This window comes from Bos taurus, chromosome 24 (assembly GCF_002263795.3).
Source record: "Bos taurus isolate L1 Dominette 01449 registration number 42190680 breed Hereford chromosome 24, ARS-UCD2.0, whole genome shotgun sequence".
NCBI classification, from domain to species: domain Eukaryota; kingdom Metazoa; phylum Chordata; class Mammalia; order Artiodactyla; family Bovidae; genus Bos; species Bos taurus.
Window position 1 is genome coordinate 3,555,002 of NC_037351.1, and position 24,366 is coordinate 3,579,367.

Below are 24,366 nucleotides of genomic sequence, written 5' to 3' on the forward strand. Positions count from 1 at the left end.
CTCGCTTACACAACCTACCACGGACAGAAATGTTCCTGCAGCCACACTCGTAATTCCCCCGTTGTGTCATAACTGCGGGGTTGTACTTCATAGCGGTGACATCCTAGCCTAGAAGTATGATACCATCCTGCGTGTAAACGCTGTTTTTATTGTCAAAACACTTCCCGATGCTTGCTGTTATTTCAGAACATTCTCTAGGAAGGCGGAGCTGCACGCACCCGCAGGTGGGCCCATGGGCAGAGAGGGGACGTGCGGCCCAGGTGGCTGAGGGGTCTCAGGCAGCGCAGTGGCCGGGCGTCGCCAAAGCCCATGGCCCCCAGCCCCCAGATGGGCTCTGGACCCCTCTGGGTCCCGTGCCTGGCAGAAGCCCTCGGCCTGGAGACCCCCGCAGGAGGGCGGACAGCCTTGGTTCCCTGCTGCTGGCCCCCCACCAGCCCAGAGTCCTGAACCTCTGGGAACCGAGGCCTGGCTCCCAGGCCCTGTGCTGGAGCCTCTTTTATCGAACAAAAGAAACTTCCAGAGCCGGGAGTGAGCCCAGACGGGCTAGAAGCCCCTTCTCTTCTCTGCAGCCTGTGGCCTCCCGGCTGTGCTCTGGGCTCCCACGGGCATCGGGGGCCCGCCTGCCTGTGCTCCAGGTGCCTGTGGGTCTCGGGGGGGGTGGGGCACAGGGGTCCTCTGGCTCTGGGGGCTCCCCTGTCGCTCTGCTCTCTGTGCACCCCATCCTCGGGGCGGGCTCCCCTGGGGTCACAGGTTCAGGGGACCTCTGCCCCAAGGCTCTCATGGGCTCCTGTATCTGAGAGGCCCCCAGCCCCGGGCCTTTCTCCCACACTCCCCGCCCACCTGCACCCGGGGCTCCAAGCGCTGACTCCAGAGAACTGAAATGGGTCATCACACCCCCCCAGGCAAGCCAGCGCCCTCCCGACCGTCAGGCTTCTTAGGAGTCCAGCACCCCTCCTGGCCTGAAAGCCTGGGCTCACCTCCAACCCCCTCAGCTCAGCTCACCCCAGCCCCTCCCCAGGCGCCCGCGCACTGCGCAGGCTGGGAATGAACACAGACAGCTGGACCGCACCGTCAGCAGCACAAGCAGCGCGTGCGATGAATGTGAGAAGCAGGCGGGAGCCTCTGGTTTCATCCACAGACAAGAAAAGGCCCAGAGAGGGGCAAGGCACTGCTCAAAGTCACAGCGCTGAAGATGGGCTGATGAGCACAGGACTCCAGAATCCTTACCCCCCAGGCAAGTGCTCCCTCTGAAGGTTTGCATGTCCCTCCTAAGATGCCTGGTTGAGCAGCAGACTTAGCACACAGGTGGAAACCTGCTTGTCCTGTAACCTTCAAGTCCTGCACACACAGAAACACACACATACACACAAACACACATACACACAACATACATGGAAATACACACATACACACAAACACACACATATACAACACACACAGAAACACACACATATACACAATAGACACAAACACACAGAAACACACAGATACAAACACATACACACAACACAGAGAAATACACAGAAACACACACATACACAAACACACAACACACACATTACACACAAACATAAACACACGCAGTACACAGAAACATACAAACACACAACATACAAACATGTAACACACACAACACAGAGAAACACACACAATACAAACACACAAAAACAAACACACAACACACAACACACATACACACAACACACATAATACACACAAACACACAGAAACACATGCAAACACACACAACGCATACACACAGAGAAACACACACATACAAACACACAACACACAAACACACACATATACACGTTTGGTGGTAGGGCGATCAGCACCTCAAGATTTCTGGGAGTAAAACACAGGCCTGGGCAAATCCTAAAAGCCACTAACGGTAAAAACGAATCATGGTCAAATCAGAAACTGTTCCTGCAGTGAGGTTAGAACAGGCCTTCTTTAGGTAACGCGAAGTGCGTACGTCCTGGCCGTTTTCATTTCGGCCATGGACTCACACCCTGCTTTCTAATTTCCTGGAGGAAGACGTGTCCGCGTTTAATCTGGATCCTTTCCGCTCCCCGGTCCGCTCCCTCCTGCTGCCCCGGCCGCCAGGACATCTGATTTTTCACTTGCTGATTTAGATGCTCCTATGACACATCCAACCTTTTAAATAAATCATTCATTTTTCTTAAAGGTTGGCCATGTCATGGTGTTGTGATGCACCCAATTTTTAAAATAACTGTTTATTTGATGTCAGCTACGTCAGACATAAAAATAAATGTGACTTGGTGGAATGTAAAGGAGATTTGATATCTGATTTGGAATTTTCCCCGCTGGGCGTTTAATGAATTGGGGATATTTTGGCCAGGCTCAGGGGAAAACGGGAAATTCTGTATCATGTGGCTTCCGGGGCCCCGACTTTCTGAGGCCTCCTCCCCTCTCTGAGGCCCCAGGCGCTCCTGCCGGCCCAGCCTTCTCTCTCTTCCCCGCTCCTGACGCAGCCTCTTGGGGAAGCGACATCACTCAGAAGGCGCTGTGCTGGCCCCAGGGAATCCTGCCTTGTCAGGCTGGGCCATGCTGGAAGCAGGCTCACACAACGCACATTTGTCACAGGGACAAGAACTGGGCATATCTGGGACCTAAGACCTGGCCTCTAACCAAGACAGGAAAACTCAGAGGTGTCTGAAGCAGAGATATGGGGCAAGAGTTAGGAAGAACAAACTAAAATACAAAACAACTAGGCGTGCTCAGTCGTGTCTGACTCTTTGTGACCCCATGGACTGTAGCCCACCAGGCTCCTCTGTCCATGGGGTTCTCCAGGCAAGACCCCTGGAGTGGGTGCCATTCCTCCTCCAGGGCATCTTCCTGTGCCAGCAGTCGTGCGTGTCCTGTGCCTCCTGCACTGACAGGAGCCATCCCCGCTGAGCCGTTGGGGAAGCCCAGACACTAAGTATGCTGAAACTAAATTCCACTGGAGACTAAACTCCAGCATAAAAAGACAAAGAAGGCGGGGAGAACACGAGGAATGAGCCCCCCGAAACGATGCCCTAACACCCTCGCACCTCCAGTCTGCATTTGTTCTCATGCACATGCCTCGGGGGTTATGTTTCTATTCCGACTTGCAGATGCGGAACATGCACACCTATGCCTGTGCTGGCCTTACGTGATATATAACGGGAGCACCGTGATAAGGAATATGCTATTTTATTGCAGAAAGCCTAACGTAGTGAAGTGAAGTGAAGTGAAGTCGCTCAGTCGTGTCCGACTCTTTGCGGCCCCATGGACTGTAGCCTACCAGGTTCCTCTGTCCATGGGATTTTCCAGGCAAGAATACTGGAGTGGGTTGCCATTTCCTTCTCCAGGGGATCTTCCCGACCCAGGGATCGAACCCAGGTCTCCTGCATTGCAGGCAGATGCTTTACCCTCTAAGCCACCAGGGAACATGATGCTGGACATTATTAGATTCTTAACCTCCGTTTATGAACTGAGCCTGCCGCAGCATCACAAGGCCAGCTGCAGGCTCTGTGAGTGACGGGCTCACAGTGACACTCACAGAGACCCTCTCAAGCTGTCCTGACCGCTACTTCCATGTTTTTGTTCCATTCCTAGGAAGCCCCACCCACAACCGCAGTGAGACGCCCGCTCCACAGCTGAGAAGAAACAGTGTGACCTCACATGACCGGTGTTAAGGACCACGTGGCCATGAACTTTAACTTGGGGACTTTCCTTGCTCACGTATAATGGCGGCTAATGTACCACCGTCTCAGTCTCCGTGAGCCGATGGTGGCCAGAAGCCAGAAAGACCCGTTTTCAGCTCTGGTCTCATGTTTTCAGATAAAGGCAAGTAGAAAAAGGCAGGAATCCTAAAAACCAACCAGGTTCAGGGTAGCACAGCGGATGGGCAAGGAACACGAAGAGCAGCGTTGCCAAGTGGGAAACTCCAAAGCCCCAAAGGACGAGAAGACACTCTCAGCCCCACCGGCAAGCAGAGAGCAGACAGCGAGATGGGCAGGAGACACATGAATACGGTTGTTTGTCAGGGAGCAGGAGGAAACGAGATCAAAGGGATAAACGGAAAAACCAAACCAGAGAGGGGCCTTGCAGCGACTGGTGACAGCAATGTCCCATGAAGAGCGTGACAAACTCAGCCCCCTCAGCAGACACGGACAGACAGAAACCAGGAATTTAAAAAATTGAAGCGGGGGGCAGATTTTTGTCTACCAGGTGAATATCCAAACACAATCCTATTTCTGCATACCAGCAACAAACACAAAATGGAACTGTAAGGTGGTCGCGTTTACAATACTGTCAAGGTCATCAGTTCACTAGATCATCTAGAAATAATCGAATAAATATCTAAAACGAATCCAAGAAATATCAAGAAATAATCTAATAAAACACATGTAAGCCCTTTGTGCCTAACAGTTTAAAACACTTTAAAAAGAAAAAAAATTGAGAGATAAAAATACAGGGACATATTGTGTTCATGGATTGGAGGACTAAATATTTAAATGATATTAATTTTCCTCCTTGGACTTTAAGGGGATCAAAGCAGTCCATCCTAAAGGAAATCAGTCCTGAATATTCACTGGAAGGACTGATGTTGAAGCTGAAACTCCAATACTCTGGCCACCTGATGCGAAGAACTGGCTCATTGGGAAAGACCCAGATGCTGGGAAAGATTGAAGGCAGGAGGAGAAGGGGACGACAGAGGATGAGATGGTTGTATGGCATCGCCGACTCAATGGACGTGAGGTTGAGTAAGCTCCAGGAGTTGGTGATGGATAGGGAAGCCTGGTGTGCTGCAGTCCATGGGGTTGCAAAGAGTCAGAGACGACTGAGCGACTGAACTGAATTTTCCTAAAATTGACATTTAGGTTAAATATAATCGCAATCAAACTTGCAGGTGTTTTTCTTTCCCTGTGGAAAATGACAAAGATAATTCCAAAATTCATATATGTATGCAAAAGGCAAGGAGAAGAATGAAGCAATCTTGAGGAAAGGATGGACTCAGGACCATAGCCGGCTTTCTCTGGATGTTCCAGTTGGAAGAGAAGACCAAACTTAGGGATGCTGCCAGCTGTCAACCAATCTTGGGCCTTTGGTGCCAGTTGTTACAGAAGTTACTGAGTAGCTTCTGGGGTTGTTGTTGGTGAGAGCCATCCGACTGTTTATTTCAGTCAAGGGGACTGGCTTCCTGGGCAGGGTGCTGCAGGTGTGGGTCAGAGCCCCACCTTATATATGGCCTGGCCACCGTCCATCTGCACGTTCCCTCTCTCAGACGCACCAGTCTAACAGTGTGAGCCCCCTGCCCCGTGCCGTGGGCGACCTCACAGACGCAACATGCGTGCCCTGCTCTGCACGGTTCCGCAGCACCGAGTACCGAGCAGGCGGGATGAACCGCGGTCTTGGGCCCTGTGTGCTGTGACTCACGGGGACAGGAGAGGCCACGTCCTGTTTCTGGTCACGCAGCTGGGTTGAGTCTCTGGAAATGCACAGAGCTACCCACGGGCAGTGTGTACACTCTGCTGTGCACAACTGTACTTCAACAGAACATCTGAGAAGTTAGTGGGGAGAGACAGCCATCGAGCTCCACTGGTGAGATTCCCAAGATGTTACAAAGGAATTCCACGGGTTGCTTCTTTCGTGAAATATTTTGCCAAAGACGGACAGTGCTTCAAGTGTCCTCCCGACCTAGGAGAGTTGTCTTCCCTCGATTTTTCAGAACTATTAAGAGTAGGGACTATAATTCCAATAGTTTTGGTAATGGCAGAATTTTCACCAGGGCCTGTGTGCAGAATGAGTGAGGGCCTGGGCGGGGGTGTGTGTGGCAGAGGCTGTGACAGGAGCCCCCCAGGTAGAGGGAGAAGAGCCCCAGCGGGTGTCCAGGGACGGCCGCGCGTTCAGATGGGAGTCTAGCTGCACCACAGCGGTCCCCTCCCACGGATGCACGTGAAGGTGCGGGTGTCGTCCGAGCCTGCATCCGAGCCTCCGTCCCCGGGCTCCTGGGGTTGGAGAAGTGCTACCGTACTCAGTCCCACCTCTGGTCCTCAGCTTCCCCACCTGGACAGGCTCCTCTTCCACCTGCGGAATCGTAACCATCCTCGGATCCACCGAACCCTCGTTCCTGAGCTCACGGCCCACGCCGTGACACCCGTACCTCCCCATGGCGTCCCCAACCTCGGCGGCGTTCCCACGCAGGCTGAGGACAGAGCCTGGGGCCCGTGCTGACGGCGCACCCCGGGTTGGGCCTGACCCATCTGGGCACCTCCGCGGTCCTCTTCCCCATGTGGGGGTCCCTCGACTCCACCACCCCCTCTGGAGACCACGGGCCAGGCACACTCGCTTCCACCCTCTGAGCGTTCCTGGCTGACTCAGTGTGTGTTCACAGCTGTCATTACTGTTGTCTCCAGCTTGCTAACAGCATCCCATGGTGATGGGAATAACAAAATATGAGTTTCAGACTTTGCAGAACATTTTCCCTCGAAGGAGCTCAGCATACTCCTGTTTGTCCACAGAGCCACCTGATTATATTCACGGAGAAGTAGGGGAGAGGGGTACGGAAGTGCAGAGAACCTTCCAGAAGGGCCAGCACACAGGCGGGAGACCAGGCCCAGGGCCCCTCCCTGAGGCCCCCGTCTTCCTGCCTGAGGCTGCCCTGACTCAGACCCACCAGGCTTGTCTCTCTGGGTTGCGGGTGGGGGTTCTGGTGGCCGGGTCACTATGAACGTGGCAACAGGATCAGGCCTTCAGCCTCCACCTCAAAGACTGCCCGCTGCTCAGAAGACCCAGAGCACACCGTCCCTCCCTGGCTGCTGACCAAGGACCCAGCTTCTCAGGCCTGGGACAGCGCTCACCCTGCTGCAGGGCAGAACCTTCTGGAAAGAGCCGGTTGGATGGGTGATGTCTCAGAAGCTCAGAGGCAGACATCCCCAAAGCCCACGGGGTTGCTGCTTCTCCCAACACACTTGCACTGACACACACACTCAAGCATACACGCTTACTCTCACGCACACACAGGCACGCACACCCCAGGCCCTGGGGTTGAGGTCATCTTGACGAGCCTCCTCCACCCTTCACACCCTTTGGTTCTGAAAGCCATCGTCTCTGCCTCCACGGAGAAGATGCTGGTGGACTCTCTATTCAGCCTCAGTTGTCTTCACTTTGTCCTAGAAATACGCTTCCCACCTCCCCCCACCCCACCTCCCCAGCCAAGCGGTGAACATATAAATCTCATCCTTGAGAGCAGTGGGTCTGAGGACTCCCTTTCACCCAGGTCCCAGGGGAGCCATAAAGAATTGAGAGGCTCAGAGCAATAAGGTCTAGGTGGTAGTGGTGGTGGGGGGGGAGGGGCCCGGAGGAGAGGGGGCACCTGGAAACCGGGGAGAGAGAGGGAAAACCGTGGCCTCAGAGATGAAGTGATTTACACTGAACAACACTCAAAATGACCTTTGCAATTGGTAGTAGGCAAGTCAAGGGGCTGAAATGCGGACTTGAGTCTGCTTTGTGGCTTGAAAAGTGGGAAATCCGAGAGAGAGAGACAGGGGTCGTGGTGGGGTGATCTCTATGGGAGAGGAAAGCTGAGCCGGGAAAAGGCTTGTGTGGAAGGTGAGGACCAGCAGCTGAGGATGGCCATCAGGGGCAGTCTCTGGTGAGACACTTCTCCCAGGAGAGGGGAGAGGCTGTGTTGAACCTGAGGGTAATACATAGAGTGATTTAGGTGCGTGCTGGTGGAAACATCCAGAATGAACCCGTGTACATACCTGTGCAGATATGGCACAGTCATGTCTCCTGGGAGGTGTGCTCAGGCCTTTGTAGACTAGACGTTGCTCTGGCCTGGCCACCCTGATCTGCCCTGAATAAAACCCTCAAGGAAGAGCCAATCTTTGCAGCCAAAGTGGCTCCTCTGGAGAAGAGTGCATTTCCACCTTTTCTCAGCTCGTTTTGAAAACAGCCGTCGTGATTGCCTCCCTTCACGTCACTCTGGCAAAGCCCAGGCTTTTCACCAGGGTTTCATTCCTAGCCTTGAAGGACATGAGACATTTGCTAAAAAATATTTTTGGTAAATTTAAAGAAAAGCTTAAAAAAATAACTTCGGACTCAGATTAAGGAATGAAAAAGTGCATAGGCCTGCTCTGTGGGGATCGTGTAAGTGAATTTGTTTATTGTAAAAACCATGAGGTGTCCGAGTGGTCTGACTTGAAGCCAGGAGGAAGGGAGAGCTTCTTGCCCGGCTTCTTTGTTTGAAAGACAACATCTTCCTCATTCATCTCCCCCAGATTTCCAGAGAAACGAAACTGGCCAAAGACTCCAGATGTTAATTTTCAGGTTGCCACGGTAACTCGTGACAATCCTGGAGACCCTCCAATCCACTCTTAGAAGGCAGTGCTCACGCACAGGCTGTGGGCCCGGTGGTGATGGTCATGGGTGGCCTGCTCTCAAGGAGATCAGTTCCAGGTGGACATACAGCCGACAGGCAACAAGAGGCAAGTTACTTCTCGACACTCAGGGACAAGGGGGCCACTTTCTAGTTGGTGGTTAGGAAGGTCTCACGAACACAGCAAAGACTGGGGCTGAGAGTGAATGGGAAGAGAGACTGGCCCTGATGAGGGGTACCATCTGAACCTTCCAGTACATAGGCCCTGACCCAAAAGATGGCATGCCTGATAGAACATGTTTCTGTGAATCCAGAATCCAGATCAGAGTCCTGGGGAGTCCTCCAGAGGTCAACAGGGCAGCCACCTGCTACTGTACAAAATTGAGAGGTGGGTGTTTCAGGGAGTCAGTTCACATTCAGCCCAGTTTTCCTTGGGTTGGAAGAGCCATCCACCTTCAACTGCCCAAAACAAGCAACAACAACAATGGTTTAAGAAGAGAAAACATTGAGAAGACTTGAGACAGAAGCCTGCCACCATTCTGGCCCCTGAGTGCTGCTGGCCACCATTAGCACACTGAGGAAATTTTCCATTCCACACAAAATGCAGGACCATGTGAGCTAGTGGGCTCATCCTCCAAGCAGGAGTCCAGCACCGGACAGGGTCCTCAGGGCAAGAGGCTTCAGAGAGGATGGCAGGAGGCTGTTTTAGGAGAGATATGGGGTGGGCCGCTCCCCCAGTTGCCCTCCCCGGTCCCGAGCCTGGGCAGCCTCCCCTCACCCAGGGCCCTTGCCGCTGACCCCACCCAGCTCCGCCATCACAGCAGCACCCACCAGTGAGCAGATTCCAGGTGTCACAGGTGGAAGAGTACATGAGGGAGGGAGGCACCTGGAGAAAGTGCAAAGGGGCTGGCAGTCATCTGTCCCTGCCGAGGAAACCAGCCTGGCTCAGCATCTGGATTGCACGGCACCTGAACGCTGCTGGCCACCACCGCACGCTGAGAAGGGCGCTAGCCCTCGACCTCAGGGGCGGGGACGCAGGGCCATGCCACTGGGCACCCTCCCCCTGGCTGCAGGGCAGGGAACCCGTGAGGACCTGCTGCCCAGAAGCAGCTCAGGGCAGAAGCACAAGTCACCATCTGCCTTCAGATGGCAGAACGGGAACCTGGGCTTCTGCCGCCTGCTCCCCGTCCATCAGGCTGCAATGCTGGGGGCCTGGACGTGTGCAGATGCAGGAGGCGGGGAAGGCCAGGGACCATTCCAGATGAATGGCAACAGCGGCAGGAAGAGGGAGAGGCCAGCCCAAGCAATGAGTGTAGCCCAGCCTCCTATGCCCTGGGAGGACTCGGGCCACTCAGGCCCAGCAGGCGGGTGGACTGGGTGCAGACTTGCTGACTGGAAGCAGATCTGCTCGGAGGACCGAGTGAGCAGAGAGCTGTCCCAGCACCACAGGGGCTCCACGGCATCCCCACGTCCACTTGCTAGATATCAGAGCACCGCAGACCCCGATCTGGGACCACAGCCTCCCTGGAGCTGTCCCATGCAAGACCACACCCTCCCGGCCAAGAGGGTGCCTGTGTCCTGTCCCACCCAGATGTGTCGGCACTGGTGAGTGCGAGCCTTCTTCCTGAGAGCGTGGAAGTGACTGGAAATTCAGCCTCAGGGTGGCTGGATACCTGCCGCTCTTTCCAAGGCCCCCCTCCCCCCCACACCAAGACTTGCTCCGTAACGATCCACACATCGTTGGCTGGATCTAAGCTGATACGGATGCTTCCTGACTTCCGAGGTGCGGAGGTGTGAAAGCGTGCCTTCTCCACCAGCTATGCCTGGAATTATTTCCCTCCTCGTGGTGTGGCTCTCTGGTCTCCAACGTACCAGCTTTACCCCACCCACACCAGGGACGCAGCTGTGTGTACGAGTGGACTCGTGGTCTGGACCGGACGGACGTCTGCTGCTTCATATGCCGATAGTGTCAAAGATCTCGCTCCAGAAAGGTCGTGATCGTTCAAGACCGCCATGGACACCGAGATTTCTTGTCATGCGTATCAAGGAAGGAATAACGGGTGGAATAAGTAGCACTGGCCCTGGACCTCAGGGTGAGAGGGAAATGGGGAATGAGCGCACAGAATTCTGATCTTAATAGAGAACATATTTAATCTGCTGCCACAGGCACTGACTATTATGCTTCCCTTAAAACTGATAATCACGAGTGAAGAGGAAATCTGCCATCCACTCCTGTTGACCAAAAGCTCAAAAAGTCACCTTGACATGTATGACAAGACCACGTGTGAACCCGGCTCAGTGTTTGTTGACGTTTGGTCCCAAAGGAAAGTAGGAAAATGAAATCACTCAGTCTTGTCCGACTCTTTGCAACCCCATGGACTGTAGCCTATCAGGCTCCTCCGTCCATGGGATTTTCCAGGCAAGAGTGCTGGAGTGGATTGCCATTTCCTTCTCCAGGGAGATCATCCCGATCCAGGAATCGAACCCGGGTCTTCTGCATTGCAGGCAGACGCTTTACCGTCTGAGCCACCCCTCCTTATCACGAAATTCCACCACAAGGGGGAAATAAGGTGGGAAATGTGTGTTGGCCACTTGACACACAGTAAGAATCGTGTGCAAGCTGCATCTACTGCTCAACTTGTGTCAAAGATTTTTGTTATTTGAGAAAATGATGACTAAAAACATGGAAAGGAATGGAAATAATAAGGAAAACTGATGCAGAATAAAAGACGCGTGTGTTTGCCCCCTCACTCACCACAAGGCTGGCTGAGGGCCCAGAGCATCTCAGGCCGCGCTCACTGCCGAGCGCAAAGGTGTCTGTGCCCTTGAACTGATGCTCTGCTGGGGAAACGGAGACAGAGGATGAGCCCCTGGGCTCCGGGAAGGGCAGAGGGCAGGGACTGGGAGGGCCTGCACAGCTCACACTGGGCCCTCCCTCCCCACGTGCCCAGAGACCGTGTCCTGACGGCAGGGTGGGGGCGCCCTGCACCCCGGTTAAATCAATAGTGTCACGGCCAGAGCCCAGCGCCATCTCGCAGCGCCTCCCTCTCAGGGAGGCTGTGACTTGCGGGGTGGCTGTGACTCCTCTGGGTTAGCAGGGAGGTGATAAGCTGCGATGCCAGGCTCTGTAAGTGGCCACTCTGGCAGCTCTGACGGTAGAACACCCTCACCTGCGCGCACCAGCACGGGGCAGAGGCCAACCGTGCACCCAGCTCGGCGGCCACGTTTCCTTTCCGGCTCAGGCCTCGTTTTCAGACGGGTCAGGATGGCTCCGAGGACCTGCGAGGCTCTGGGGGGTGGTGGGGCCCCCCAAAGGCCGTCCCGCTAAAAAGACCTCTCTCCCAGCCACCTCCCGGGCTGGAGCCGCCGGCTGTCCCAGACAAGCCTGAATGAAGTTCCAGGTCTCTACACAGGAACCCAGCGTAGAAATGAAACCCAAACCTTGACTCTGTGCTGCGCTTCTCCTCCTTCTTAGAAAGTCATTTGACGAGTAACACGAGCCATCCTGGAACGACTGGAAACGCTGCCAGTGTGGACCGGTCCACGGACTCCTGTTTATCCCGCTGATAAATGGTCTGCTCCTGACGCTGAAAGTCACGCTGAAATTAGCTCATTTTAAAAGAATTTATTAAAAGGTATTGAAAATGCAGAGCCATGGAGTAAGTGAATGATTCTCTGACTGAGAGGCTTATCATAGATTTATTTCCTTCTCCCAGCAGGCCTCTGTGGCCATGTGATGGCTGGGCGGTTCTGTCCGGCTCCTGGTTGGGTTCACAGTGTCCTACACGCCCTGCATCCAACCGAGAGACGAGACCAGAATCCCGGGCTGAGCTGGAGTGACGAGGTTCTCATGCTTGTTTCTCCAGGTGAGGATTCCTCCAGGGGCCTCTGCTTCACTGACTTTGCAGACCTGAACCCAGGAAGCAACCGTGATAAGTGACTCACCTTATTTTCATAACATGGTGCAGTCTTCCATCTGTTGGCACCCAGGAGGGCTCAGGTGTCAACAGCACTGGCGTCCATTCCGGACACCTCCTCTCAAAACCTTCAGGCAGTGCCTTCTCCCACCCAGACCGTGTGCATCCCTCCTGGGGATACAAGTTGTTCTTACACTGAGTTCTCTGTTCCTAGTTTCCATCTTCTTGGCCTTTTGTCTAAGATCGAGAGGCCTTTGTTTTTTGCCTCTGGGTTTGATCCCTGGGTCGGGAAGATCCCCTGGAGAAGTGAATGGCAACCCACTCCACTAATCTTGCCTGGAGAATCCCATGGACGGAGGAGCCTGGTGGGCTGCAGTCCACGGGGTGGCAAAGAGTCAGACACAACTGAGCGACTAACACATCAGGTATTAGAAAACGTTCCAGCTTTCTCCCAACCTGCTGGCTGGCAGTGGGGCCCCTGGGGATGCACCCTTCGGGGACAGGGCTGGAGGGAGGCCTGGCTCTCCCTTCGGGGCCCGTGAGCCCCCGGCCGCCCACATCCTCTGCCTTCACTCCCTCCTCCTGAGTCTCCGCGATGTTTATTTCACGGGGCAACTTTTCACAGTGACAAACCATCATCCCATGATTGAACTGAGCTCCGATTATGGAAATTGCCAAGAGGCCCGACGGAAGGAGAACGTGACACGATGCCTCTCTGAGGTCAGGGCCGGGTCCCTGCTGCGGGCTCCCGGGCGCATGGGGCTCTGGACGAGGGCGCAGGACACACATGGGGCACCTGCGTCAGGCCACACACCGCCCGCCTCGCCCCTGCAGCCCCGCCCAGCCCTGCTCCATCTCCAGCTATGAGCGGCGCCAGGTTTCCCGTCAGCCGCTGCCATGTCTCCAAATGGCTTTTCAGTGTCAGGCATATCAGGAAATTAACTCATCAGGCAGTGACAGCTGCTAATTTTTTCCCCTTACATGTCAGATGGATCGCCCGCTGAAGCTAATAATGAATCACCAATCCCTGATTAGAAGGTGCTTCCGAAACGTATAACTGCCATCTGAGCGAACTTTTTCCTTCATGTAAAATGATATCACCCTAGAGGAGCAAAAAAGGGATTGTATCCTTTAGCAAGATGGAGCAGGAGGAGGCTACTCGAATGCGAGGGCCGCTCTCTTCCATGGTGGGCTAAAATTCAACAGGAAGAGGAGGGAAGACTCCCCGCTCTTTCTGAGGTTTACTCCACGAAGGGCCTTTCTCCTTTCCTCATTCTCCTCCCAGAACCTGCTCTGGGTTAGGATTCGAAGCTGGTTCTTCAATTCTTTCCTGACACCATTGTTTTATGTTCAGGATCACGATAGATGTGCTGTGACCAAGATGCAAACACTCCCTGCTGTTAGGGAACTTCCCACAGGCCCAGCTACCAGGCAGCCGGGCCCTGCTGCACAGAGCGGGGCTGGGGCTGAGCCGCCATCGGGTGTGACCAGGGCCAGGCCTGGACCTCTTTGCGCTCTGTGCAGTGGCCTCTCAGCACCAGGAGGCTGAGCAAAGATTCACTGAGGCTCCTCCGGGGTGTCTTCTAGCGCTCTGGGCTCATGTGTCTGGGTTGAATGGAATTTTCAGGGCTCCACTGATACCATCTTACAGTCACTTGGTTCTCAAAGCCAAGAAGCAAATGAATGCTCTCTGCATCTCTCAGGAGATGCGGGTCTGTCTGTTTGTGGGTTCCCTGCCTGTGGGGGGCTTGTTTTGGAGGACCCTCCCTCCCTCTGCTCCAGGCCTGAGGCAGCCCCGAAGGATGCCTGGCTGAGCCACACACCTCATTTAAGTGACCTTACACGGCCAGAACTCCCTTTGTACGGAAAAGCTCTTGCGAGCTCTTCATAAACACAAAGCCTTGCCCACCCTCCGGCCTGGAAGCTGGAAACCTCAGCCACTTCTGTATTCTACCTTGGACTGAGCAGTCCCAGCCTCCCCACCAAAGGTCCTGGCCGGGGTTTGATAAAAAGCTGTTCCTTCTGGGCCATGGTCTCCAAGTAAACATTTCTGTTGCTCTGCTTTTCACTGCTTCAGAGTTGTGTTGTCTTCTCCAGCCCAACCTCCAGGAAGCCTCAGGCTCCTCGCGTGCGCCTCATGGAAGATTGTGCTTCAGGGAACACGCCGGCACGGCGATGGGCCGCGCCTCGTTATTCCAAGGCCCACGCTTCTGTACGTGTTTCTTCAACACCCTCACATTCCAGCAGTTGTGTAATGAGAGAGAAGAGAGAGACCACATTAACCCAGCTCTACAGGTAATTACAGGACACAGGAGCCTAGTGAATCCTCTGCAATCCTTCTGAGCCTTGAAACACCTTCTGGACAGTTTTTTTTTTTTTAATGCAAAGGCCTGCTCTTTTCATTGTGCATACAACACGATTGCTGGTTTGACACTGCAGGCTACACTGGTTTTATGAAGGATTAAATGCCACCTGAGACATATTTATCCTAAATAAATCACAAACGGTAAACTGCAGCATGTCAGTGTCAACACCCAGGACTGCGGCAGAAAGGTTAGCCATACAGGACTAAGCGCGGTTAGGAATTAGCATCCAAGCTGAAGGCTGCGGGCTGCAGCCAACGGGAGGAATGATCAAGAAGATATTTTCCCACTGAAAATCATCCCCCACCTCCACTTTTTTTTTTTTTACATGTACGAGAAGCTTGGCGAGGGGCATCACTTTGTAAAGGTCATCTTCCTCTCAACAAAACAAACCCAAGTTGCTGCTGTCACTGTTTGCTGAAGACAGTGTTGGAGAGGAGCGGAACTGCCCTGCCATTTTTAAGAATCGGGGGCAAGTCATACACAGCTAATTATGAATTGCAGTGTCAAGCCTGAGATTTTCCTTTTTTTAATTTTTTTTTGGAGGGAGGTGCCTGCAGATGGGTGGGACCCAGGGCTCTGAGGACCGGGTCAGGGGAGACACAGAGGGTTCAGGCACCCGGCCAAGGCTGGCTTCCAAGCTGACCTCTCAGGGGGCGTATAAACAGGACTGTGATGGAAACCACAACAGTACCGTTTTCTCTTCCTTTTCTCCCTTCTGCTCTTCACAATTTTAAGATGCTAACCACAATAGGTGGTGATTGCAGCCATGAAATTAAAAGATGCTTACTCATTGGAAGGAAAGTTATGACCAACCTAGATAGCATATTAAAAAGCAGAGATATTACTTTGTCAACAAAGGTCCATCTAGTCAAGGCTATGGTTTTTCCAGTGGTCATATATGGATATGAGAGTTTGACTGTGAAGAAAGCTGAGCGCCGAAGAATTGATGCTTTTGAACTGTGGTGTTGGAGAAGACTCTTGAGAGTCCCTTGGACTGCAAGGAGATCCAACCAGTCCATTCTGAAGGAGATCAGTCCTGGGATTTCTTTGGAAGGACTGATGCTGAAGCTGAAACTCCAATACTTAGGCCTCCTCATGTGAAGAGTTGACTCATTGGAAAAGACCCTGATGCTGGGAGGGATTGGGGGCAGGAGGAGAAGGGGATGACAGAGTCAGGATGGCATCACTGACTCGATGGACGTGAGTCCGAGTGAACTCTGGGAGTTGGTGATGGACAGGAGGCCTGGCGTGCTGCGATTCATGGGGTCACAAAGAGTCATACACGACTGAGCGACTGAACTGAACTGAACTGAACCACGATAGACTATGTTACTGTCACCAGAATCTGCCTGGGTCATGGGCCAAACGTGGAGCACACAGCACCAGGGTGCAGAGATGGCCAGCGGAACCCAGCACATTCAGCATGGGCGGAGAGGGGAGTCGACGCTGGCCGACGAGGAACAAGTACTCTTTGCATTTTATGGCTGCCCGTCAGTTGGCTGCTGGAAAGAAAATGTCATCCTTCTCTTTTAGTGCTATCCGTTTATTTCAAAGAAAAAAGAAACAGAACAAAAACAACCTTTGGGTTTGGGGGACGGGAGGGTTTTACAATTTTGGAAGAGAAACAATTGAATTAAGAAGCGGGTCACCTGGCTATGAATTCGCACCCCCAGTGGAAGGGACCCCATAGCAAGGCACACACAGGCCTTGGAGGGCCAGGGCATGGCTCTCTATCACTGATGTTTGATGTCAGCTCTTTCACACGGACATAAATCACTGATAAATCCTGTGAAAATGATATCAACATTAAGAAACATTTGTTATAAAAGCAAAATATTGATACAAACAGTATTTTTCAGAATGCACATTTCATATAGACTTTATTGTATGAAACTAAGTCAAAATTAGAAGCATTGGGTTTTCTTAACTAAGGTTTATTTTAATAAACGTCAAGGCTTTTCTTAACCATAGGCTTAAGGAGGAATCTTTTAAGCTGAAGCAACTCGGGCAAGGAGCACACCTACAACGTATGAAGAGGAAGGCGGTACACAAAACGAACAGGCTGCCTTTGGTCTGGGGACGCTGTGACCCTAACATTTCCAGGAAAATGAACAGGAGCAGGCTGCTTCGACGTGGTACTGAACGTAGCTGCAATTTTTAACCAAACATGTAATGAACTGTTACAGTGGGGACATGCTGGACTGCACGGGCAGCGGTGTCTGAAGCCACTCTTCCATGGCTAGGGCACGGTCCTTTCACAACTGAAATGGGAAAACATTTGTGGGAACAAAAAAGAAAACAACTTAACTGCTCGGCACAATGGGTAGAACACGGGTTAGAGCAACAGAAGAACCAAACGGTAACCAGACTTGCCTCGGTCGGCCCCGCCCCGCTGCAGGCCGCGCTCCTGCGTGCGTGCCCCCGGCGCCGCGTGCACGTGGCCGGCGCAGGGCCATCCCCGGCCCCTCGGACGCGCGCTTTGCTGGCGGGTGCAGGGCACATGGCCTCCTATGCTGGTCTCTCAGCCCCCGGCCTCAGGCTTCGTGGACTTCGCTGCTGTCTCTTTGGCTCTGGATGACCGCGGCGGCCGGGGAGCCCTCCTGGGTGTAGATGACCATGCTCGTCAGCTGTTCGGCTCCACTGGGGACCACGGCCCCGGCCTGGAGGAGCTCCTGGGAGCCAGCCGCCTCAATGACGGTGTGCGAGTACACGGCCGGCTCGTCCTGCACGCCGGGCGGCAGCTCCGTCACGATGTAGTGTGTGGCCCCCTCGGGAAAGCCGCCGCCAGACTCCTGGACCATGGCCTGTACCAGCTCTTCGGTGACGATGATCTGCGAGATCTCGCCGTCCGCTTCGGCCAGGTCCACGTGCGGCCCGCGTGCCTCGGCCTCCTGCATGATGATCTGGGAGCCCTCGCGGGCCAGCATGTGCACTGTGCCCTCTTCGTTGACGATGACCTGAGTGACGCCATCCTTCATCAGCTGGCCAGCCGCGGCCGAGTCGCACACAGCGAACTGCAGCATGCCCTGCACCACCTTCTTGAAGGCCACCTGTGCACGCTCCTGCGACGCAATCACAGCGGCCGGCCGCACCAGCTGGGTCAGCACCTCCACCGGCTCTGTGGCGGCCGCGCCGTCTGGCCCGTCGTGGAACACGTGGATCTCCGGGGCTGCGGGAGTGGCTGCCTCCTGCCCCGGAAGCTGCACCAGCACGTCCCTGGGCCCAGCCCTGCCCTTCTCCTCGGCCGCCGCCGGGCCCTCCGCCCCTCCCAGCTCGGTGACCGCGCACAGCAGGGCGTCCAAGGCGGAGGCTGCGTCGGGCGGGGGGACGCCGGCCTCGGCCAGGCCTAGAATCTCCTGCTTGGTCACCTGCTGAATGACGGCCCCGCTGGGGCTGAGGGGCTCGTCCATGCCATGCCCTTCCATGGAGCCGCCCACGACCACCACCTGCGTGGCTCCGTCGGCCAGCGGCTCCGGCAGGCCCGGGCTGGGAGCCCCGCTGCCCCCTTGCGCCCCGCTCTGCCCCGCGGCGATGACCTGGCCGTCCTCGGTGATGTGCACCACGCGGGCCACCTGGCCGGCCAGGGCCAGTGTCTGCAGCGTGGCCGCAGCCGTCTCCTCCACAGAGGCGTCCAGGGCGAACTCGCCCTCATAGCCCTGGATGATGATGACCTGTTGGACCGGCTCTGGTGGAGCCGCCGGCCTCCTGCTGCTCCGCAGCGGCCTGTCCTTGACCGGAGACTCCTCCGCCAGCGCGGCCGCCGTGAACGGGCTGTCTGTCTCCACGAAGGTGGCTCCCTGGCCCTTCAGGCGGCATTCGTAGGACTTGGACACAATGCCTAGGGGAGACAGGGACCAGTTAGAGCCTAGAAAAGTGACTTTTAGGATTAGAAGTAAGATAGTTCTTCTGGAGAAGCTGGAAAACCTCAACAGAAGCATCCCCATGACCCATGACTCAGATCCCCCAGCTGCCTGCGTGGGGGAGCTGGGGGTGCTCAGGGCCTCGATGGGTGCTCCCAGCAACACAGAGCAGGGCTGTGCTGTGAGGGGGAGATGCCTACACCCCTGGCTGACTGTCCAGATACAATCTCAACAGCCATGGTCCCCTTCCAGTTCCTGCGAAAAGAATATGAGGCATCTCCTCAGTCATGGTCATTTCTAATAAGATGTTCAGTAGCTGGTATTAAGAGCGTTTTCCTTTTAACTCAAAGGAAAATCTTTTTTCCATGTCCCAATATTAGCTTACAGTGTATCTGTTTATTCGACAAGAAGAATGAAAGCTTTGCATACTGAATTTATAAACTTGCCCTTGATAAACACCAGCTGTGAGAGTTTAAGGCCCCGAGCGTGTGGGCCCCTGCTGCATGTCAGGTGCTGAGCCTGGGAGTAGGGTGGCAAGCCTGCTGGGAGCGGTCCACGGCGGCCGGGCACCCAGCACAGACTCAGGGTCTTCGTTGTCCGTCGCTTGGGGGCGGCACACAGGCCGCCTGCGAGCACGGGTCCCACCGTGTCGCTGTGATGTCTGGCCAAGCGCCTGGCACGCAGCCGCCCTTCAAACCATGGAGAGGACCACCACGCTCAGGCTCTGGGGAAGGACACTCAGCAAGAGTTGCAGAGAGACAGCTGCCCAGCCTGCCTGAAGGGACAGGAACACCCAAGCTCTCCCCCGGGTCTGAGTGGGAAGAGCCTGGAGACAAAGCACCCAGGGCAGCAGAGGTGGGGTCTGGGGGTGGCTGGGCCGGCTCTCGGGGATCACAGGCTAGGCTGGGACCAGGCTGTCGGGGCCCCCTCTGCAGGAGGCACTAAGGCACGTGGGCCACAGTCTGTGCAGAGAAGACACCTGTTGAGTGTTTTTAATCAGGAAAGTTAAGTGAGTGCATCTGTTTGAGAACTGTGATTGGGGCCCAGCGTTTATTGCCGTAAATACTGGCCCTGCCTTCCCCATGGTGAGCACCCTGCGATCGTTTCACGAGGAGATCAGCCCGAGGGACCAGGGTGCGTGCCAGAAGCAGGGGTCTGGAAGTGCAGGGCGTGCGGGGCCGGGGAGAGGGCACCTGCGGGCTGCGGGTCTTGGCGCACCTGGCGGTCCCTGTGGACGGCACCTGTCCCTGCAGTGTGGACACCCACCGCCCGCCCAGGGAAGGCAGGGCAGCCCTGAGCTGCCTTTGGGCTGAGAGCATCAGGCCCACCTTTCAGGCCTCCCTGCCGTTACAGAAAGGGGGCTCTGGCCGCAGAAGCGAGGAGGATGTCGTCAGGCGCGTGGACACCGTTCCCCCCAGGCCACCTGCGACACAGGCGAGGCTTGTTTAATAACTCGACAGGGAAAGCTGAGCGAAACCTATAGTCATTTTCATAAAAAAGAGACTATTTAAACAGAGCTCCTGTTTTCTCCTTCAAGTCCCTAATTCTCTATTAGTTTCTTATTATCGCCTCCTTCCCTCCTAAGTGAGCGTGTGCTGAGTTGCTTCAGTCTTTGTGACTCCACAGCCCCCCAGGCGCCTCTGTCCATGGGATTCTCCAGGCAAGCACACAGAGTGAGTTGCCATTTCTTCCTCCAGGGGATCTTCCCGACCCAGGGATCGAACCCAAGACTCTCATGTCTCCTGAACTGGCAGGTGGGTTCTTTACCACTAGCTCCTCCTGGGAAGCGCTAAGTGAGAGAATGAGCTCTGAATGATTTCTTATCTCAATGGCAACCACATTTAAAATATTTCACTTCACTCTCCCTAATGTAGATCCTTTTTTAAAGAAGCACACTTTATTCTTACCGAGGGAGAAAAAAGGATTAAGAATTGTTGATTATTGTTGCTAACATCCCTTAAAAATAGGACAACTATTTTGCTTACCGCATTGGTGCCATTCTGTGAGAAAGCGTTTACTTTCAATACAGAATCCACTTTAAGCAAAGACCCAGGGGCAAGGCCTGCCTTTCAGCAGGAACAGCAAGTCAGGCCAGATCCACAGAAGACGTTTAATTATATTCTCCACGAGGACACCTGGGCTCACTGCCCAAGACTGAGAACCACGTATGAACTTTTAAAAATGCAAACTCCCGGCATTCAGTGTGCTGCTGGGAAGGGTCACTGGTTAGGATTTTCAGGAAGTCAGGCCACTGCATCCCTCTAACTCCTGAAGCCAGAGGGAGCCTCCCCATGGCTGGGGTCAGGATCAGAGGGGGCTCCTGTGCCCTGTGCTTTAACCTCATCACATGGGCATGTTCTGAATGTCAATCCTCCTAAACTCACTCCTCAAAGAGGGCAGAGCTGGCCTCAGTGCAGGAGCAGAAGGCCTGCCCGGTGGGTGGGGCGCTCCACAGGTCCTGTGTCCACCCCTCCATGCAGGCCTCAGTCTCAGCTGGTGGGGGTCGCCATCTATGCCCAGTTTTCTCCCAGCTAGGGACCCCCCCCCCCGATTATTTAACTTATATGCAGAGTACATCATGTGCAATGCCAGGCTGGATGAAGCACAAGCTGGAATCAAGATTGCTGGGAGAAATCAATAACCTCAGATATGCAGAAGATACCACCCTTATGGCAGAAAGTGAAGAGGAACTAAAGAGTCTCTTGATGAAAGTGAAAGAGGAGAGTGAAAAAGCTGGCTTAAAACTCAACATTCAAAAAACGAAGATCATGGCATCCAGTCCCATCACTTTATGGCAAATAGATGGGGAAACAATGGAAACAGTGACAGACTTTATTTTCTTGGGTTCCAAAATCATTGCAGATGATGACTGCAGCCATGAAAATAAAAGACGCTTGCTCCTTGGAAGAAAAGCTATGACCAACCTAGACAGCATATTAAAAAGCGAAGTCATTACTTTGCCAGCAAAGATCCATCTAGTCAAAGCTATGGTTTTTCCAGTAGTCCAGTATGGATGTAAGAGTTGGACCATAAAGAAAGCTGAACACCACTGAACACCAAAGAATTGATGCTTTTGAACTGTGGTGTTGGAGAAGACTCTTAAGAGTAACTTGGACTGCACGGAGATCAAACCAGTCAATCATAAAGGAAATCAGTCCTAACTATTCATCGGAAGGACTGATGCTGAAGCTCCAATATTTTGGCCACCTGATGTGAAGAACTGACTCATTGGAAAAGACCCTGATGCTGGGAAAGATTGAGGGCAGGAGGAGAAGGAGACGACAGAGGATGAGATGGTTGGATGGCATCACCGACTCACTGGACATGGGTTTGAGCAAGCTCCAGGAGCTGGTGATGGACAGGGAGACCTGGAGTATTGCAGTCACATTACTGAGTGACTGAACTGAACTGAGGTCTCCCTGATCTTTTGTCTCTGGTCCTTGCCAAGCTCTTCCTGTGCTACCCTTTGACCCCTCTCCTTCCCTGTACTTTTCTACTTCGAATGGAACATTTCACATGTCTTCATCACACTCAGAACCTGATCTAGTTGGCTTCTGCCCATTCTTTAATTCCAAGGTCATTTTGTTTATAATTTGGAGGAGAAAAAAAGAAATATGGATACAAAACATAAAGAAATCAGCCTTCCAATCACCCTCCCCCATCCCTAACTGATTGAGAAGAGGACCTACTGCCCTGATGGGACTTCCCTGGTGGCTCAATGGTAAAGAATCTGCCTGCAGTGCAGGAGACCTGGGTTCAATCCTGGGTTGAGAAGATGCCTTGGAGAAGGGAATACCAACCCACTCCAGTATTCTTGCCTGGGAAATCCCATGGACAGAGAAGCCTGGCGGGCTACAGTCTGTGGGGTCACAAAGAGTTGGACACGACTCAGTGACTGAATTGTGCCCTGACATTAACAAAGGAGGAGCTGCTGTAGCTGGAAGACACGAGCACCCCATCCTCGATGCTCCCTGAGGGAGATGCTACATGCTTGAGTCCAGGCAACTCTTTCTTTAGTCTGCAGCAGGATTAAAGTTACAGAGTTATCCTCTGAATCCTGGGGAGCACAGATAATGATGCTACTCAGAACTGCTTACTGAATTTATCTGAATCCGGAGGTGGGTTAAGCCACTCCCAGACCATTAAAGTAAACTACGCGGGTAAATACTGCTGTCACCACGGGTGTGACGATGCTCATCAACACCAGCACCTTCACCTCGGCTCCGCGCAAGCCGGCGACTCCATCACAGTTCATAAATGCGGCCGCAGGTCCAGCTTTGATTCAGCAATTTAATAACTTCGAGTGCTGTCAGTACTGCTTTGAAAAATAGCACCTATAAAATGTAACAGCCTCAATCAGATTGGAAAAGATTCACCCACTGAAGATTCTTCCATTTCGTCCATAATGAATTAATGTTGAGCTGTGTAGAAGTTCAAGTGTCATTTAAACTAATGTGAATCTCTACTGTAACTTTACATTCTAACCCAGCTATGAACAAGAATTTACTGGGCACATCAACTTCAATTTTTGAGATCTTTAGAGTAAATATGAACTGTAAAGTTCACCAATGCAAACGGCCCAATGGACACAGTATCTGGAGCACAGCAAGTTTGTGCCAATTTTATCCACAACTGCTTAGTCACTGTTACTGCTTCAAAACTGCACACACATCTTTAACAAAGCATGGATACTCCACATAATATTTGTATGTCACTTGGCATTTATCAAAGACAGCGTCCAGTTTCAGTATGCTGATAGTAGCTAAGCAGTAGGGTCTAAACCAGCCCTTTCTGGATCTGCTTCCAACAGGACAGACAGTAAGAAGATTTGTGTAGAAGGTGCAAACGCAGGTGAGATGGGCCTGTATATGAGATTCCCAACTCACTGCCCGTTTCCTTTCATGAGGACAGAAGAATTTTACTGCCTTATCATAGCCAAATGCATTGAAAGTTTGCAACTCAGCTGAAATAAAAAGAATCTTTTTTGGGGCGGGGAGTGTGGTGGGGGGCGCTGAGGTGTTGTTTTCAGGGAACTGCTCTTTAATGAGCTCCCTTCTGCAGAAGATCACTGTCGCGCGCACTCCCTCCTGCCTTGTCCCCTTGGAAGGGAGCGTCTCCAGCGCTGAGACCAGGAGCCCTGCCAGGCAGGAGCGGGGTAGGGGGGTGAAGCTGGAGACCCACCCCCGCCCCCTGCAACCATGCCTGCGGCTCTGCTCTGCGTCGCAGAAGCCACAACTAGAGTTTAGCTCCTGGCTGCTCCCTTTCTGTGGCGTGTTAGCCTTTCGTTGCTGTCGTCATTTTTCCTCACAGAATAAATACCTTATGCTTTTGTTAAGCTTACATTTAATTAAAATGTACAGAATTTGTGCAGTAAACTCGAATGAAACAAATAAAACAAGGCCCCCTCTCTTGAAGGCATACGTTGTGAATGAAAAATGTCATTACAGACTAAAAAATTTTGCCGTAAACAGGGCCTACAGAGAGAAGTTTCCCCTGTAATGACATCCATAAAATACTCAAATGGCACTTTTAGTACCATCCTGAATATGGCATTTTCTGTGCTCTACACACAATCTAAATGGTTTGATCATAGAGCATAATACTCCATTGGGTTTATAGAACAATCAATGTTCCATAAAATGATGTATTTATCCAATAGTAGGCTCAGCAGTTACTGGCGTATGACATCGCAGGACAGAGGCTGGGCTCCTCACGGCTCACGCGCGGGCTGTAAAACTTGTCTCACCCACTCCAACAACTTCATCTCATCTGCGTCAAGTAATTTGTTGAAGACTCAGCTTGGCTTAAAAAAAAACTTGTAATAAAAATTCATGGAATTTTCAGGAGAACGA

General features: G+C 53.2%; 1 protein-coding gene across 2 annotated transcripts in view; it reads right to left on the reverse strand.

Annotated features, from left to right (window-relative positions):
- Positions 1-16,515: 16,515 nt before the first annotated feature.
- Positions 16,516-24,366, reverse strand: part of ZNF407 (zinc finger protein 407) — a 385,365-nt gene continuing 377,514 nt past the window's right edge. For both annotated transcript variants that reach the window (XM_005223947.5, XM_015460033.3), the window contains exon 9: positions 16,516-18,492. In XM_005223947.5, coding sequence (XP_005224004.1) covers positions 17,189-18,492 — 1,304 coding nt within the window. In that variant the 3' untranslated portion in view covers positions 16,516-17,188. The remainder of the gene's footprint in view (positions 18,493-24,366) is intronic.